At 35.1% G+C, this 20,592-nt stretch overlaps 1 protein-coding gene across 2 annotated transcripts in view; it reads left to right on the top strand.

Annotated features, from left to right (window-relative positions):
* Window positions 1–20,592, top strand: part of LOC110092005 (solute carrier family 40 member 1) — an 86,067-nt gene that overhangs the window by 4,507 nt on the left and 60,968 nt on the right. For both annotated transcript variants that reach the window (XM_020816346.2, XM_028698251.1), the window contains exons 3-4: window positions 17,229–17,379; window positions 17,472–17,668. In XM_020816346.2, coding sequence (XP_020672005.1) covers window positions 17,229–17,379; window positions 17,472–17,668 — 348 coding nt within the window. The remainder of the gene's footprint in view (window positions 1–17,228; window positions 17,380–17,471; window positions 17,669–20,592) is intronic.

Below are 20,592 nucleotides of genomic sequence, written 5' to 3'. Positions count from 1 at the left end.
ACAATCTATATATATATATATATATATATATATATATATATATATGTAAAATTGTTATTTCATAGTTCAATAGAAAGTTAATATATCATCCTTAAATATATTATTTGGATATTATATAAAAAATCAATTTTAATTTTTAGTTTGACTTTACACAATTTTTAGATTTTGAGGCTTATGCCTCAAAAACACCTTGAGGCTTATGCCTCGCCTGACAAACAAAAAATGTCTCAATACCCAATTGCGCAATTTTAAACCTTGTTTGAAATAGCTGAAATTATGATTTGTTAGTGTTAAATTTGTAGGGAAGTTGTTTGACAAGGTAAAGTGCAATTGATAAAGATTTAAGACAGCAAGAAAGAGGAAGACCGACTGCATGAAGAAGTGTGCGAGTTATTTCTATTAAATGTCAATACTTGTGTTCAACAACACCATTTTTCCCAGTGATATGGGCTGTTGAATTGATGAGTGATACCATGAGTTGAAAGAAAGGTATGTAAATTATGAGACAGGTGTTCTCCACCATTAGGTTATATTATTTTAATTTTAGTGTGGAATTAGTTTTTGGCCATCGCCACAAAATGAGAGGTTTCAGTTTTTTTATGCATTGAAAATAACCAAGAAATTTTTTGAAAAATAATATATAATATTTGAATCAATTAAAAGAAGTGATTGAGAAAGGTTCCCATACATCTATATGCATAAGTTTTAATGGTCTATAGCTTAATAGCATTTTGAAGAGAAATCTATTTTGTTGCTCTTAGCCATATTATAATGCTATAAAACAAAGTAGAAGATGTAGAGAATGTTTAATGATTTCACAATTTACGCTAGGATTGAATAATATGGATGTCCAAGATGAGCATGCTATAGAGAAAATGTGCTGAGGTGAGCAGAGGGAGCTATAGTAGGTGGCATTGTTTAAAATTGTGCAATATGAGGCTCGCCTTGAGGCCGGTCTTTGCGCAATTCTAGTGAAAAATGCCTTGAGGCTAACGCCTCGAGTTTTTTTATGAGGATTGCACCTCAACTTCGTTGAAGTTGCCTTGAGGTGCGCCATGCCTCACTGGCTTGAGGCTTATGCCTCACCCTATATATATATATATATATATATATATATATATATTAAAACTTACATAAATCCTAAGGTAAAGCCCGGAACAAATCACACTTTGTGCACCCCCAAGTCATAACAACTTCCTCTCAAATGCCTCAACCTCTAGCCCGTTGTCACCGTTATAGCCACCATTGTCATAGCCGCTGTCAAGGATCACTTGAAAGCCGCACACCACCACCACCTCTAAAAGTTTAGGAGTATTAATCTCATCTCTATGTTGCTGAAAACATTTATAAAATAGGATGATGCCTTAAATAAATGAAGAAGAAGTATATTGGACGGCATTTGACTCCATATGATGAGACAGGAGAGAGGGGAGAGATCAATTTGTTATAATGACAACTCAAATAAAGATCCCCTCACTGATGATAATATAGATGATTTTCTAGTTGTTGCCAAATTTTTAGCCTTTTTTAGAAATTAAATGTGGATGAGTAGGGAACTGAGAAATAAAGAATTTGAAGTTGAACTTAATGTTATATGATACTTTTATGGAGTTTCTATATTTAATAGTTTTTTGCTTATGAAATCTTTGTATTTCAATTATATTTCATGTAATTTATCACTAACATTTTTACGTTTTGTGCAATTATTTATTTAATATATCATTGTGTTACTTCATTGTTCAATAGAAAGATAACATGTCATCTTTTAACATATTATTTAGGTATTATATAAAAAAATTATTTTTTAACATTTATTTGCATTCAGCGCAATTTTTTATTTTAAGGCTCACCCCTTAAAATGCCTTGAGGCTTGCGCCTCTCCTCACGAACAAAAAATGCCTCAATACCTTATTATGCAATTTTAAGCATTGGTAGGTGGTGTTACACCCCATTTTGATCCCCCTTTCAGTCAACTTGGAGTGTAACATTGAAGGAGAATCTATAGAGATATATCTCTTACTAACATCCAACCTATAGTACTTTTATCGGGATGAAGTTAGTAGAAATAGCCTATCCAGATTAACCCAATGCATCAATTTTTTTAAGTCTTAAGATTCAATTCAAATATTTCATCATTGGAAGCATATTTAAACACATTAAATGAATTACAGAGCTTACTCAACTTTCAATAAATTTTACATACTCAAAATTCTATCTATACAACTTCCTACTCTAGCTTGTATTCACACCTAAAATGTATGCACACAAAAGTACAGTCAACCTCCTACCTAGAGCCCCACTAGCTCCTTCACTTTTCCTACAGTACAAACAATGTTAATGAGCTAAAGTACAATGAAACACAATCATGCAAATTGATCCACATTGATAGCAAGGAGGCTATCTCCTTTACAATCTTCTTGTTTTGCTTGTAGACATGCCGCATTCCTTGCATGTTATATGTGTATATCCATCGCATTCCCCCCTTTGATATACTTGTAGGGAAGTCGTTGCACTCTCATCATGTCCACTGTCATCATTCATAATGACTTGGTGCACTTGCTTGCAATGACATGAGTTGCATGCAAGGTACAATCGCTTTAAAGTTTTCAAACACCTCTTAGTTGAAAATTCATTGCATGATCAATCGTCGCTACTTGCATGGTTGAATATGATTTCTCATATGTTGATGTTGACTGCAGGGCATTGTTGCATTCATTGCCTGTTGCCTGCTATCGCCTTTGTGTGAATTGCCATGTGTATGACAGGTTCTGGATTATTGCCCATAGGTGAACTGTCAATGGATGTTTGCATTCATCGTATATTGCACCACGTATATTTGCTTGTGTTGTCGACTGCTGTTTGTTGTAATTGATTGAATGCTATACGATGAATGCAAACATACGTGACTTTGTTAATTTATTTACAATCAAGTTATTCATTCCCTTCAATTTCATTATTTGCAAGCGAGTCACTAAAACCACAAATCCTTTGCTTGCACATTGATATTCAATTGAATGATTTAAATTATTACTTAGTGTTTGTATTTTTTGTGTGATTTTGCATTTTAGAGTTTAAGGTACAGTTACCTGCTTATTATTTTGAGTATTGTTGCTTGAGGTCATGTTGAATCTAACTCCCTTGTAAATTGTTTAAGTTATGAGCATTTTCAGTTTGAATTTCGACAGCCTCCCAACGTCATCCCCGTTTAGGGGAAATTTTGAGAGCTGGGTCTTCCCATCATGCTAGAAAAAAGTATGTATGATAGGTGTAGGACGACACTGTGGCTGTGGTCTTTGATTCCACCACATCAGAGAAAAGCGTATATGGGTCTTCAGGAGTTCCTGTTTAAAATGCACAGTTCTTTCCCTGTAGGCATGAAAGCACATATATGATTACTTAAGGTTGTCTCTGCCATGCTAGAGAAAAGCATGTACAGGGCCTACTCGCCTCATCGGAAGCGCCGCACCGGGCTCCCATCATGCTAGAGAAAATTATGTATAGGTGATTTTCTGGTGCATCATGATTGCTGAAAGCGGGATTTGAGGATTTTAAGTTTAGAAGTGATTTATACCTTGTGCGGGACGACGACAGTATCAGTTTCAAGGGTGATGGCAAAAAATGTATGCACAAATGCCGGGACAAAAATATCTTATTCTTTTTTCTCTATTATTTTTTGTATTTCTCTTTTTTGATAAAAATAAAAATAATAATAAGAATAATAATACTGATAATAATAATAATATTAATTATAACAATTGATAAAAATACTAATAGTATTTATAATAGTAATTAATAATAATAATAATAATATAGTACAAATGGAATGGGAGACTAGTTTGCGTTTAGGAAGTGGGCTGAAATTTTTGGGCTATAGGTGGGTGTGGAAAGGAAGGGCTTAAGTGGGCTGTTTGGCTATGAGGAAGTGGATTTGGTATAGAGGGTAGCTCGGTGATTGACGATAAATTATTGGGTCAGGTGACTGAACCCATCTCCGTGTTCGAACACCAATAGAAAGATGACATCTGCCAGCGATTTTTTTAATTTAATATCATTGCTTTATGTCTTGTCAGACGATCGACCCGACCCAGTAACCCAGTTTATTGAATTTTAAGCATTTGCCGCCCTTTTTTTGCAATTTGAAACCCGCGAAAGACGTAAATATCTATTACTTTAGAAGAAAAAATGAGCTAGAAAATTGCAGAGAAGAAATGAAATGCTCAGCGAAGAGGGAGGTGGAAGAGGGCATGGAAGAGGGAATGCATGAATCGAAAATGATGCATGAATCGGAAGGGCTGGTGCATGAATCGGAATCGGAATCGGAAGCTAACTTAGCTGAAAATTCCTCTGGTTTCAACATATCGGTAAGTTTCTTGGAAAAACGAGTTAGAAAGTTGTAAACATTCAGTTTTAATCTCATTGCCGCAGAAAAAAGGCGTAGGTTTTAGCTCATTAGAGTCTTTAGGATATTAGATGTTGCATTTTTTAGGAAGAATAATTTTTTTTGTCGGAAAAGTAAAAATAGTTCTAATGTTATTGTTTAGCTTTCATTATTGTTTTTAGGATGGAGATGATAAAAAAATAAAACTTGTTTGCGCTATACTTGCGCTCTACTTGCGCTATACTTGCGCTTTATTTTTGCTTTACTTGTGCTTTACTTGCGCTTTACTTGCGCTTTACTTGCGCTTTACTTGCGCTTTACTTGCGCTTTACTTGCGATTTACTTGCGCTTTACTTGCGCTTTAATTGCGCTTTACTTGCGCTTTACTTGTGCTTTACTTTATTATTTTTTTATCATTTCAGGCTGTTTATAAAGATGAGAAAGAAGTATATGAATATTTTTGCACTTATGCCCACGATAATGGCTTTAGCGTCCGAAAGGATCATCACAGTTTTTGGCCAAATTCTAGGAAGATAAAATCAAAGGACTTTGTTTGTTCAAAAGCTGGTTTCAAGAAAAGTATTAATCTTAATTCAAGAAAGAGATTCACTAGACCAGATGTCAGAACTGGTTGTCCATCCATGGTGAGGTTTGTCACAGATGAAGATGGTTACTGTCATGTCAAAAGATTTATTAAATACCACAACCATGAATTAGCTAGCCCAGCCGACCGACACCTTTTGAGATCATGTAGAATGTTGTTGAGGAAAAAGCTTCCGTCCTAAAATCAATGACAGATGCAGGGATTATAACCGTTGATGCATATGCCTATCTTGCAGTGGAAGTTGGAAGATGTGAGAATGTCGGATTCTCTAAGAGGGATGCCTACAATTTTATTCAGAAGGAGAAAAGAGCAAGGATTGAAATTGGCGACACTAATTATTTGATTCAATTATTTAAAGATCGATAAGTTGAGGACCACATGTTCGCATGAGATGTTCAATATGATGATCATGATAGATTATTAAATTTTTTCTGGGTTGATGGCAGAAGCAGGATATATTATAAATGTTTTGGAGATGTGTTGATTTTTGATACTAGTTACAGGCTGAACAAGTATAATTTTGTTTGTACGCCATTTGTTGGTGTTAACAATCTTTGGCAGAATATTTTGTTTGGGGTTGCTTTTTTGTCAGAAGAAACAATTGAAAGTTTTACATGGTTGTTTAAAATATTTGTACGAATAACATGTAATAAATATCTAATAACAATATTCACTGATCAAGACCAAACTATGGTCAGGGCCATAAAAGTTGCATTACTTCATACTCGTCATAGATTATGCCAATGGCACATCTTTAAAAAGGTTCCATCAAAAGTTTCTATTTACAATAGCAATAATAAAGTTAAAGGACTCTTCTATAAGTGTATGAAGTGGTGTGATTCTGAGGAAGTGTTTGAGAAAGCATGGGATGAAATGATCAAGGAAGGGAATCTTTATAATCATGAATGGTTGCAGGATCTTTATAAGATAAGGAGAAAGTGGTCAACTGCTTTCAACAAGGATTTCTTTTTGCATGGGCATTTCATCAACGCAGCGTAGCGAGTGTACTAATAATGTGTGTCATGGCATTTCTAAGCCAAGAAGTTCATTAACTGATTGTTTTCTTGGGTTGAAAAAGGTATTGATGAATTGGCGGCGAAATGAGCGGGATGAGGATTACAAATGTAGTAAGTTTGAAATTGTTCCCGTGATAAAGAACGACTCAATATTAAAACAAGCTGCTAGATTTTACTCAAGAAAAATATATTCAATTTTTTAGGAAAAATTTATAAATGTTGTGGGAGAAATGAGTATAGATTTAGTCTCGATTGATTCTTCAAAGTTTCTAGTCAACTACATACAGAAAAAGAATCAACACCATCCTTGGGTTGTTCACTTTGATGCAACAGAAGGTAATATTCAATGCAGCTGTAAGAAGTATGAAACCATGAGATTGTTGTGTTCTCACTATTTGAGGGTTTTTAAACAGTTGGATATGGCTAAATTCCCTTAGAAGTACTTATTACTTCGTTGGTCAGCAAGGGCTCAACAAGTTTTTTATTCAGGTTACTTGCTTAATTCTCAAAGAAGTAATAATTTCCAAAGTGGTAGGGGATTCATATTCATAAATCAAATGAGCACATAAGCTCAAGGGAATGAGGAGGCAGAGGAGTTTATTCTTTCCTCAATGCAAGACATATCTCGAAAATTATACTTAGTTCTTGGTGGCAAGAAAAGAAATTAGAAGGATGTTGCTAGTTCCCAAGGTGAAAGTGCTAATTTGAAAGATCCTCTAAAGCGTGGACCTAAAGGCATATCAAATGCAAGACTGAAAAGCCATTGGGAGAAGAAGAAAAGGCCTAAAAGCAAGTTTTTAATAACATGTTAATTATTTAATTCCTTACATAAGACTAAAACTCTAGTTTCTAATAGATAAGAAACCTTTGGTGGGGGATAACCCAATGGATGAACATTCTTCAACACAGATGAACTTTTCAAGCATGCCTGAATGTTTCAGTGAGGAATTCATAACCGGCCTACCATCAAGCCAACCTGGAGTTGAATACACCAAATTGATGATGGATTTCATTTCTTCGGAGTTGGAATTTAATGAATTTGCATTATAATAATATTTATTTGGAGTTGATGATTTCATTTATTGGTTGTAATAAATTTTTTTATATGAATCATGCTTTGATTACTTGTAAATTTAAAAATCTGCTCTATACTTGCGCTCAACGTGCGCTTAACTTGCGCTTAACTTGCGCTATACTTGCGCTCTACTTACGCTTTACTTGCGCTATTGTTGCGCTATAGTTGCGCTTTACTTGCTCTTTGGTAGAAGTTACACAACAAACAAATTTACACATGTTACACAACAATCAAAAACTATATAATAACATAATAAAATGTACATTTAGAATTCATGGTTAATATTTACAATAAGTTACAAAATATTTACTTCTTTGTTGTAAGAAAAAGAAAATATGCTAACTCTGCCCTAAATTTTGGCATATGCGTTTGCCAATCTTTATAAACAGTCCAGTCTACTTTTTTTCATTGCACCGCTTTCTCCATGTATTTACAAACGAGCATTCCATAATCGTAATCGTTTGATTGAGTTGGAAGTCCACGAACCACTTGTAAGTTCCATTTTGTTATATCGCTTGAAAAGCATCCTTCGGTGTCCTTATGCAAATAATTTATCTGAATAAATAAATCCTTTTATAAGTATATTAGGTATGAAAACATAGTTATCTGGATTTAATTTAGAATATGGATTTCACTTATAACTGTATGACATATATTCTTGTGTTCAGGATTTGATAAGGAATTATATATTTTCCAGACTTTCTCCTTCAATTTCTTATAAGAAGAACTCAATGCTTATAAAAAATTATGGGTTGAACAATAAGTTTGCATTCTTTAACAGAAACAAGATTAACGTGTTGGAGAAAAAATTGATAATTCTGTTTGTATAACTTGTATACCTGCAATAATTCAGTAATATAAGAAAAAAAATGTGAAAATAGGATTAAAATATTATTTATACTTATCCTGTACAATGGAGAAATGTACAAATAACGTTGAAATTTGTCTGACATTATCCTACTCTGCTCTAATAAAAAATAAGCAAAAGCATCAACATAGTTATCTGGTAACCAATTATTTGTGAGCAGAAAGACAATATATGCTCTTTTTATTTCTATGTTTCCAGATGTAAATATTACGTCGCCCCTACAAAAAAAAAAAAATGTTAAAGCGCAAGTAAAGCGTAAGTATAGCGTAAGTAAATCGCAAGTAAAGCGTAAGTATAGCGCATGAATAGCGCAAGTAAAGCGTAAGTAAAGCACAAGTAAACTTCTTTGGCCAATAGTGGAGGTGGAGGAACATCTTGTATGGGTGGTTATGGAAGAAGATCTTCTTTGGGATATAGTGGAAGAACATCTTCTATTGGTGGTTGTGGAAGAACTTCTTTGAGAGGTTGTGGAATAACATTTTCTTTAGGTGGTTCTGAAGGATGAACAACTGTAGTTTTCACTGATTGGAGGAAGGAGTAAGAACTAGATATAGGCGGCTTTTCTGGATCATGATCACAATTCATTTGAAATTTAATGAATTTGTACTTCAGGGAATCTTGATCTGCTTGAAGTTTCTCCACAATATCTTCAAGACGATCCAATCTAGCTCCCAAATTCTCTTCAATTTTATTCAACATCTTCTAAAATACTTCAAAATATTTTTTCTGAACAGTCTCTAAATCTACAGTTCTTTCAATGGGTGGTTGTTCAGCAGAAGGTTGAGTGGTGTGAATTTTTTCACTAGGTGGACGCGTAGAAGGTTGAGTTGGCGGCGGAGATGAACTTTCAGGTGGTTCTTTATGAGGATAATGAGGAGAGGGAGGTGAGGTGGTGTGAATTTTTTTTCTTGTGAGTGACTGAATTTTCTGGGGTTCATGCCCTGGCCGAGTTTCCAGGTTTTGTATAGCAATAATGTCAGCCCCGTATTTTTCTGCTTCTTCATTAATAACATTCTCAAGACAAAAATAAATCTGCAAAAAATAAAAAAATGTATTATTTTCAGAAAGCGCAACTATGGTGCAACCATGGCGTAACCATGACGCAACCATAGCGCAACCCTAAATAATTTTGCATAATTTACACGTAAAAATTACCTCATTTTTTTAAAAAATTTAAATAATTTTGCGGCATTCTCTTGAGTAAAGTATAATTCAGTATACCCTTCCTATCTCAAAAAATGCGGTCTTAGTTCTGGATCGGATGGTTTATTCAAAGAAAAGTGTTTCAAAAATCAAATATGTATAATGTCAAACATAAAATATTAAAAGTTAACATTAAAAAGCTTTATGGATGGAGAATAACCAGTAGGACTGGAAACTTACTAGTAGAAGAGGAAAAAAACCATTGATGTAACCCAATGGTCTTTGCATTTGAAACTTCTCAAAAATTGTGTTGAATTCCCCAACCATGAAGTTTCTTATGCATGAAGCCCAATTAATAGAAGTGAACTCACTTAAATTATTTCCAACAGATGTGAGCCTTCTAGGGGTTTTATGGTTGTTTAGTGGTAAGAAAAGATTAGATAACAAAAACATTATAAAGGTCTTTAATTTTGTAACATTATCAATTAATCTGTCTAATTTTGATATTTCTATTTTAATTTCAGTTGTTAGAGGTCCAATTAGAGGATCAATCCTCCATTTGATATCAATGCCTCTGTTAGGCATACCTGTCAGAAAATTTTTGAACATGTTACATTTAAAGTTAAAAAAACATATCCATATAAATAATTCCATATTCAAAATATTACCTATCAATAAGGCAACCTCGTCAGAAGTGAATTTCAGTAAATGACCAAGGACGATGAAGCCTTCATCAGTAGGACTCCAAAATTTTAGAACCTCAAAAAGAAGTGGTATACACTGCTGTAATGCGGAAAACTTCAAAAATTGATGAATGTTCAGATTCTATAATGTCTGCTCAAGTTCATCATCAATAATCTCGACAAAAGCATCACAATATTTCGAAAAGTGGTAACATAGCATCTAGAAGTTATTGACATTGGATACGACATCTTCATCTGTAAAAAAAAAAATCAGATAAAAGCGCAAGTAAAGCGCAAGTAAAGTGCAAGTATAGCGCAAGATAAGCGCAAGTTAAGCGCAAGTATAGCGCAAGTTAAGCGCAAGTATACATTTCATAAACATTTTGCTTCATTTGTCTCTTCCAATTACGAAGAAGGTTGAAATTCAGAAAAAAAATATTTGACATTGAACAAAAATGCTATGTATACAATTATTACTAAACCCTAAAATTTAGCATAAAGCGTAAACCTTTCGTATCATTTGTTTAATCCATTTACGAAGAAGGTTGAAATTCAAAAAATAAACATTTAAACATTAGATTGAACAAACAATGCTATATATAAAATTATTACTAAACCTTAAAATTTAATATATAACTTAAACGCAACAAAAGAGCAAGTAAAGCGCAAGTTAGGCGCAACCATATCTCTTTCTGAATGATGATCTTCTCCAATGTCATCGTCTACCGCCGGCGGGAAGAAGATATTGCAGAACCGAAGGTATTGGAGGAGTCCGAGAGCGCTTACCAGAGCCGGAGTAGCAGTGAAAATGTCGCTTGAAATGAAAAAACGCGGCGTTTCCATTTTTTTATTCCGGAATTCAAATAAACTGGGTTACTGGGTCGGGTCGATCGGGCTGACAAGACATAAAGCAAAGATATTAAATTAAAAAAATCGCTGCCAGATGTCGTCTTTCTATTGGCGTCCGAACGCGGAGATGGGTTCGGTCACCTGACCCAATAATTTGCCGTGATTGACATAGTGATTGAAGTAGAGGCGTGGGGTTCAACTGGCTGGATCATTTGGATCGGCATGTTCAGGATCGAGTAGAGAAATTGAGATGCAAGTGCGGTGAAGTAAGGACCGGCTGTAATGTGGGAGATCAAAGTTTGAAAAGGCAGAGGGCTCGACTATGTGAAGTCGGTGGGTAGAGGGCTGTGAAGATTGGGAGTTAGGTTGGCATGAAGGGTCTTGGGTTTGGTCAGGTATATGAGTTTAGGCCTGTCAACATTTGACACGACCCGAAAACCCGACCCAAACCCGACCCGAGAAATTCGGGTTAGGGTCAACCCGAACCCGAAACGGGTCGGGTTCGGGTTCTGGTTTTTGACCCGTATGGCATTTCGGGTCGGGTTCGGGTCAACCCGGGTAACCCGAAAATGACCCGTTTGACCCGTTTTCGCATTTATTCATTTAACATTTTAAATTTTAAGTTTTAAGTAGCCATCCCATTATCGAGCCGTCGAGCGAGACTGCGAGCGTTCAGTTTGTGAGTGACTGAGTCGTGACTTCGTCTCTCTTCGAGCGAGAAAACCCTAAGCTCTTTGCGCCTCTGCGGTCGATTTCGCTGAGATCTCCTCCTCTGGCCTCTGCGGCTCTTTCATTCTTCCGTTCTTCGTCAATCGTCATCGTCAATCGTCATCGACTCATCGATTCTTCCTGGTTTGATTTTTTGGTTAACTTGCTTTCGGTTATCTTTGAAGTCTGAAGTCAAGCAATGAGTGTTGCAAATTTTTATGATTTTTTGTTATGGAAGCTTTGATTTTTTTTAGTTATTTGCTTCTCCGATTCTTCCTTCCATTTTGAAGTTGCTGTGACTGTGTGGCGTTGAAATACCGATTAGGGCTTCACATTTTATGCTTTAGCTGTTTAGTTTTTTACGAATTTTTATCTTAAGATGCAGTTAATTAGTTTATTATGAAATTATAAAGACATAAACAGATTTTTTGTTGAGATTCGGTTTAGGGTTTTTTGAAAATTGAAGTTCCGACTGTTTGTGCTGTAGGCTGTAGCTTTCTTTGGACTTTGATTATCTGTTATGACAAATTAAAATTGGCATTATCTATTAGCAGTTGGCTTGACTTTTTGTTAGCATTTGGTTGCTGCCTGTGTCCTGTGGGTTGTCGGCCTTGTGGCTGTTAATCTGTTATTGGCCTTGTGAGTTGTGGCTGTGATTCACTGATTCTGTGTATGAGTGTATCAGTGATAAGTGGCTCAGTGTATTGAATTTGACTATATGTCTATATGCAATTACAACTTCCTGAAAATTTTATTCAGTGTATGAGTGTATCAGTGATATTTTTTTAAGGTAAATTATCATTTTTCATTTGTATAATTTGATATAATTTTTGCAATAGATGGAGGATTCAAACACACTTCCTGAAAATTATATTCAACAAAATGATGAAGATCGCATTGAAGACAATGTGGTAGAGGGATTAGATGCATCTGATGATGCATGTGATGATGGTTCAGTCGTCATTAAGAAGCGTAGAAGGATGACTTCCAAGGTTTGGGGTCATTTTGAGATGTTACCTAATCCTACAGATGGTAAACAAAGGTGTAAATGCAAAAGATGTGGTGCTCAATATTTATGTGATAGTAAAAATGGCACTGGTAACTTAAGGAGACACTTGCAAAATTGCAAGAAAAGAGATTTACGTGATATAGGACAACTCATATTGCAAACTGGTTCTAGTGCATCCATATCTATGATTGATCAAAAGTTTGACAATGCTGAATTTCGTGATTTATTTACTGCTTGCATAATTATGCATGACTTGCCCTTCCAATGTGTTGAATGGATGGGTGTTCGATCACTTATGACATATCTTCGTCGGGATGTTCAAATGTTTTCTAGGAATACAGCAAGGAATGATTGCAAGAAAGTATTCACTAAAGAGGTTTGTAATATTCGATCAAACTTAAGTAAGTGCACTAGCAGAGTTTCTGTTACATCTGATTTGTGGACATCTATAAACACTGATGGCTTTATTTGTTTGACCGTGCATTATATTGACAATGAATGACATTTACACAAAAAAATAATTAGTTTCTCTTTTATGCCACCACCACATGATGGGATAGCATTATGTGAGAAATTGCAGTCTCTTTTTCTTGAATGGAAAATTGAATCTAAACTTTTCAGTGTTACCTTAGACAACGCTTCCGCAAACAATGTATGTGTTGACTACTTGAGAAATCAGTTAAATTTGAGAAGAGTATGGAGTGCACTAAAACATGATATTGTTGAGGCTTTGGTCTGTGCCAAGGATTGGCTATACGGAGATAAGGGTGCAGTTTTCCTAAACTTTTACTTATAAAATTGCAATTTCTTTAGTAATTAAGAGCTGAATTATTAAACACATATTATTATTTGTTGGTTTGTTGCAGTTATACATGATCCTGAACTTGAAGCTGTGACTGAAGATGTCCTTACTTTAACAGTAAATGAACTTGAGACAAATGCTGCTGAAAGTTCTGGAATATGAAAAATTTATTTGGTTGATTGGTACTTTGGTTTAATGTTGAACTTGAAACTTGAAAGACAGTTGTTTGATTATTTCTTTAATGTTGTATTTCTATAAGTGTGTTTGGTATTTTGGTTTCGGGTTACATGCTGCTCAGCTGCTGTAGTGCTGTGTTCATTCCTGTAAAAAATTTATTTGGTTGTGCAGTTGTGCTATTGCTATATGCCTATATGCATTTGCCATTTCTGTACACGGTCCACATTCCAGAACATTAGCATTTCGGCTTGGTAACCTGTTGTGTTTTTTCGGGCTGTTTTGCACTTTTGCTGAACTTTAATATTCTGACTTCTGAGCTATTCAGTTTATTGCTGGTTCTTTCTGATATTTTGTTGTTGTTTTGAAGTGATGATGCGATGATGATCAACCTTCTCAAATTATAGTGGGAATAATTTCAGAAAAATGCTATTACAACCAGGATTGACATTTGTAATTTTGTATTCAAATCAAATGAGTAGATACTACATAAATAAATGAATAGATACTAACTTAATGCAAAATACAATTTGTCTCCTTGGATGGTAATATGCAAATGTTGATTGAACATATACCTCATAAGGTGATTAAAGATTTGGAAGATTTAATCTGAGCAAAAAGCATCATATCTAACTTATTTATTTCGCAGAATACAGTTCTTCCTTGTTCTGTGAATACTGAATACAGGTCGACGGGGTCGTTTGCCTGAAGACTTGAAGTTGAGCAAGGGAAAAGTGACGATGCGGACATTTTGTTGATTTCTAATTTGTACATGATAATTATTATATGTAATTTTTTTTGTTAAAGATATGTAATTTTTTGTAATTTATTGATTTGTAATTTTTAAATGATATGTTTTGTTTTACATTTTAAAATTAATTGAAGGGTACATATTTTTATTTGTAATTAAATACAAAAAACCAAAATTTTGATTGTTATCGGGTCAAACGGGTCGGGTCGGGTTGACTCGGACCCGAAGCGGGTCGGGTTCGGGTCCAGCAAAATGACCCGTTTCCAAAAACGGGTCGGGTTCGGGTTGACCCGTATGAACCAGGGTCAGTTTCGGGTTGAACCCGAACCCGACCCGTGACCCGGTTTTGACAGGCCTATATGAGTTGGGGTAGGGGAGGTATGTGTTGACGAAATTGTTGTGGGTCGGAGGGATCAAATGCCGACGTCGGGCTTGGAGATCGATGGAGGTTACTTGTGGTTTAGTATAGGAGGTGAAGTCGGCAGATGTTCGTGGATTTGGGTGTTCGGCTTCAATAGGGAAGTTCAATGGGCTCGGGAGGAGACTCTTCGAATTCGAATAGAAGGGACGTCGTCGAAGAAGGTGCAGCGGCCGGAGGTTTACATGGGTATGAGGAAGAATAGACAGGTGAATGTTTGGTTGAAGGAGAAATCAGAGAGTGGGAGAAAGCAAAAACAACCGTGAATAGAGGGAGTGTGAGAATGATGAGCTAAGAGGCAGTGAGCGGGATTTGAATAGATATTGTAATAACCAGAAATCAGGTATCTCTTTTATAATAAGTTTAATTAAAATTTTTATCTCAATGTGTAATTAAAATATTAAACAGAAAATTTAATATTTTTGAAAAGATGCTGCCTTTATATTATTAAAGGAGAGAGAGCAGTTATAGTCCCTTCATTTTTATTAAAATGAAGTTTTAGTTATACGTTCCTTCATAATGTTATTTAAATAAGCTCTCTGTCATTACTGAAACGGTTTTAGACAAGGCTATTGAAATTCCTATGTGGCTGTAAAGGTTCGGATAAGGACAATAGGCAGTTATTTTGAGTGGGCATGTATATTTCTTTTCTGCTTGTGTTAACGGGAGAAGCAAAGAAATAAGGAAAAGAAAGAAAATAGCAGTTTCACGCAAGCCAGAGAAGAGGAGTTCAGCAATTTCAGTGCAGGAAAGTGTTCTGCAGTGTCTAGAAAATACTGTGCTTGGAGTCGGCACAGTGCCTGCAGACGGTCATCAGTTCGGCACAGTGTGTTCGGTACTGTAGCAAGAGGCGGAAGGTTGGCTTGGTAGCGGCAGCATGCACTTCTGGTAAAGAAGTTTGGAAAGCAGTGTTCAAGTGTATCTAATTAGTGAAAAACTATAATCAAGAAATTTATAAATTGATTTTTGGCATTTTGTAATGAATTATAATGATGCATGTGTGCAGCCTAATGGTAGAAACAGTGAAGGAAAAATAATAGATTAAATTTGAGAAAAAAGATTAAAAGATTAGGTTGGAGGAAGAAATATTTCAATATAAGAAGAAATTGAAGGAAAGAAGGAAGGTAAGGATTTATGGTATGTTCTTAGTTTTGTTGTAACTTTGTAAAAAGACAATAAGGATTTCTAAAACAAGTATATCAATTGCTACCAGTGATAGAAAGGAATTTATTGGTCATGTGTAAAAAGAAAGTTTCGAGGTGATTTACAATCGTAGAAGGGTACGAGATAAAGAATTAGAAGAGATCACTCAGCAGGAAAGTAAGTTATGTAAATTTAGTGATTTTTAATATAATTATCATGTATTTTAAATGATTTGAGAAATTCAATATAATATGATTATTTGCCTAGTAATTATGAGAATGCATGGATGTGATCATGAATAAGCAGTTGACATATGATCAAGCATGTTGTTGTATTCTCATGGATGATATGTTAGAAAGAAATTCCATTTTTAAAGTAATTAAATATTATCAAGTTTTTATTGTAATACTTGTACTGCTAAATGAATGTAGCAGTTAGGAATTATGAAAATGTGAGGGTTACTGAATATTTAGTTAGTAAAGATTGACTATTTTATGTTATGATATCTATATTATCAGGTGGACAAAAGGGACCCAATATGAAACCTGAATTGTAGTTGGGGCAAGAGGTACCCCATGGGGCAAAAGGGACCCCAATAAAATGGATACCTGCATAGCAGGTGGGGAAAAATGGACCCAGAGGCAAAAGGGACCTCTATAAAATTCAGTGGTGATAATGCTAGGTTTACCTGAGCTCCATTGAATATGTTAAAGTATAGGCAAATCTTTTAGAGGATTAAATATTCAGTATCTATCTCAAATGACATAAAAGATGAAGTTCCGTATGATGTTTTTGATGCTTTACAAATAATGATAAGTTGATCCAATTATTAGCAATGTTGTAATTCATTATATTATTACATTTTAATTGTTATTGAATTGCATAACTTATTAAGCCTCACAGCTCACCAGTATTTTCTTACTGGCTGTTGTTACAGGAAAGGGAAAAGAGAAGATTGATGCAAGTTAATTTATACAAGTGTTTCTTCATTTCATGTTAAAGTTATATTTGTAGCGAGTCTACTTTTGGAGGTATGAAAACATTTCAGTCTTGTATTAGTTGGTTAGCTTTAATGGCTCTATAAGTTTATATTTGGAGTAACTTGAATTTTAGATGATTCTATGTATTCATTATATGATCTATTAGTAAACTTTTAATGTTTAATGAAGTGAAAATGAATGTTCTACTAGTAATATCCAACAGTACTAGTAGGAGTATTGTGTGGTGTTACATATATTGTGGGATTTTGTTTTTCGATTTGCCTGTTGCCAGTTGATGTTACTGTAGCGCTGAATTGTAGAGGATGGGGTGTTGTAGCAGACAGCGAGGTTTGAGAAGGATTTGGGTATGCACAGCAGCTATGACAGGATTTTGGTAAGTGACGTGGAGGTCAACATTGGCTTAAATAATTGTTTGGCAGGCTAATTCTTGGCTTAATCTTGCAACCAAAAAATGCCTCCAAGTCTTCTAAGAGACTGCATAATTTGATTTATTTTCCATGCTCAAATTTCTTTACATGCACAGCTATCATCTTTTGTTATTTTCTAGTTTGATGAATCCATTTGAAATTGTCCACTAAACGTTTTTCCTTGGGTGCTTTTTTGTAGAATGTGGGAGTTTTCGGTGGCTTTATACATGATAAATATATGGCCAGACTCTTTGCTTTTCACTGCTATTTATGGTGTTGTGGAGGCTGCCTCCACAACTTTATTTGGCCCAGTTGTTGGAACATGGATAGAAAAAATTGCTTATAAGCAGGCAAGCGGAAGACCTAAGTATCTCATTAATTTTGCTTTTGCATTATTTTATTTGTAGAGAAATTTTAATTAAATTGATACGTTATTTGACAGGTCCTCCGAATGTGGCTGTTAATACGAAGTTTATCTTTTTTGGCTGCTGGAGGTGCGGTTACAGCTCTCCTAGTGTACTTTGGCCCTGCTTCTCATAAATCTGTGCCATTTGTTGCTTTACTAGTCATAACCAACATTTCTGGAGCCATTAGTGTGCTTTCAACTCTTGCTGGTACAATACTAATTGAAAGAGATTGGTAATAATCCGTAGATGATATCAGTCGTGATCCTTGTTAATGTTTCTGCATCCTGCAATTTCCATGAGCTGACATCTTTTTTGATATTTGTATTGTAATATGCTGGTAATTACTATATATGTTATTGGTCTTGGTGTCTCTATTATCGTTAGGTAATACTGTAGTTTTAATTGATATTAACATGAAGTTTATTTAATCTGACCAATTTTTGACATTTTTTGCTATTGTAAATGTATGCCTGCCTTATCATCAATTGTTCTATGCCTTTGAACTCATTTCGGTTGCTGTTAGAAAACATTTTTAAAACAGGTAGAGTTTTTAGATATTGTTGTTTGGTTGGATGTGATTGTAAATCAATATGGATTTTCAATTCTATGAAGACCTTCAAAATCCCTCAAAAGTGAGGATTTCATTATCACACTAAAAATGAGTGAAAATGAAATCACCACTTTCACTTGTTTTGCATCTATAAGCAGCCAAATGATCCCTTACGGTATTCTCGTGATTGGGGTTGCGAATGATCCCACCATGAGTCTTTTGTACCTTGGCAATATTCGAACTGGATGGCTCAATCAAACTCATATTTCGCTTTTGAATGCCCTTATTTGATCTCGATCTTTGATTCAAGATCAGACCAAGGCCTGGCTAGTTAATTGACTTGTTTATTTGTGTTTGAACAAACATGAACCAAAAACTTATCAAATTTTGTAGCAAATATTGTTATTTAAGGCAAAATTACAACAATACTGAATACCAGGCTACTTGAATGTTTCATGCAATTCATTATGGTTATCTTGTGAGGAACAATTTTTAAAATTGGAATTGTAATATACAATTGTTTTGTTCAAGCATTTCATAGCAGTTTTATTTTTTGGAGCTATACAAACCTAAGACTACTAATTGTGATTCAAAAGCTTTTTCTTTTTTGCTAAATAGCTAGATTTTCAGTCAGTTAATAAAAGTGATGCTGCTATGGTTTTCAATGATCCTTGATTATTTCTGAGTAAACGTACTGGTAACTTAACTGTTTTCAGTTCAGCACTGCACAAATAAGGTAAATCTATTTTTGTTCTTAAGCTCATTAAATTGGTCGAACTTTCAGTAAGTTATAGTTTTCTATTTCCATTTGAACTACTTGAATGCTTGATGCTACTGTATTCGGCACTTGGTTGATATTTATAGCCACTCACTGTATAATATAGCATGACTAGCTTCTTTAAGTCCACTTAGCATATTTTTATTCTTTCTTCCTGCTGGTTTATTTTTTTCATGTCTGCAACATTGTTGACCTCCATGTTATACCCAAAGGGACACAAGAGATAAGAAAGCAAAACAGAAATCCTACATACATACCTTATATCCATTGAGTCCCTAAAATCCTCCCGATTTTTCTCCAGAAATCAGCAGAAATTCTGCTGAATCCGGCGCCGAAATAGTCACTTCTCCGCTATTCCCGCACTGGCCTCGATCATCGCCTGATTCGTGTCGTTAAAAGGAGACAGAAATGAGAACTTGGCGAGGCTTCTTTCTCGCATACCCCATGAATGCAAGCATCTCTCGCTGATTTCCTCTCCTGATACGCAGACAAGTTCTTCTCCCTCCTCTCCACACGCAAAGCTCTCTCTCATCTCTTCCACTTCGCACTCCAGCTCACTCCCGATCCCACTCTCTATTCCTCTGTCCGACTCCAAGCTGCCGACCTCACCTCAGTCAGATCCTGCCGAAGCATCTCTATCCCGACCAGAGACCGGAATCAATCTCCATCGCGACTTCCGACCCCAGCTGCCATCTCTCTCCATCCCGATCCCTCTGAAGCCGGTCGCCTGTGTCGACTTCCATCTTCGGCCGAATCCCTCTACTCCTTCAGCCCGCAGAGAGAGAGAGAGAGAGAGAGAGAGAAAGAGAAAGAGAGAGGAGTCTTCCTCTTACCCGTAGCCATCCAAGCCGGCCTCCTCCGATCGATCCCGTCGCCCTCTCCCTTCCGATCTTTGCCTGTGTCGTGCTTTCTTTCCAAGCCGAGAGATAGAGAGAGAGATAAGGTAAATATATATATATATATAATTGTATTTATTATTATTATTATAATAATTTTAAATTGATTAAAATATTATTAATTCCGATCTTTGCCTGTGTCGTGCTTTCTTTCCAAGCCGAGAGATAGAGAGAGAGATAAGGTAAATATATATATATATATAATTGTATTTATTATTATTATTATAATAATTTTAAATTGATTAAAATATTATTAATTATAATTACCGTAATTTAATTATAATTAATTATATTGATATTAATTAATTATTATTAATGATATTTAAAAATAATTAATTACTTATATTTAATTATTCTAATTATAATTAATTAATGAATAATTATAATCATTTATAATTAATTTAATTTAATTATAAATGATTATTTTATTTATTTAATTAATTAATAATTATTCATAATTAAATATAATTATATTAATTATATATTAAATATTTTTGATTATAATTAAATAATAATTATAATTAATTATGATTTAAATTTAATTATAATTAATTTCCTTTTAGTTAAATAAATAACAACAAAAAGAATAATGCTCTTCCCCCTCCACTCTCTTTCCTCGGCGTCCGTGTCGGACTGGCAAACCAGCTAAGCACGCCTTTAGTGGCCGTGGTAGGAGGGAACCCGGTGCGACACCTACGACGAGGTAAGCGAGTGAAACCTCGATCCACGTGTCAACCACGACAACCCCGCGGAGGTATGAATTTTTCTAAACTCAAAACCCTACTTCAATGTTCGTGGCAAATCGGAGAGCCGCCCCATGCACGTCTTTATTGCGCGTGGTGGGATGGGACCCCGGTGTGGCACGTACGGCGAAGCGGGGTAACTTATAAGTACCTCCGAGCGGGGGGGAATCAAAATTACTTTTTAAATAA

Source organism: Dendrobium catenatum, unplaced genomic scaffold (genome assembly GCF_001605985.2).
Source record: "Dendrobium catenatum unplaced genomic scaffold, ASM160598v2 fragScaff_scaffold_1058, whole genome shotgun sequence".
In the NCBI taxonomy this organism is placed as follows: Eukaryota; Viridiplantae; Streptophyta; class Magnoliopsida; order Asparagales; family Orchidaceae; genus Dendrobium; species Dendrobium catenatum.
Note: the sequence above shows the minus strand (reverse complement) of the source record. Positions and strands in the feature narration are given on the sequence as shown.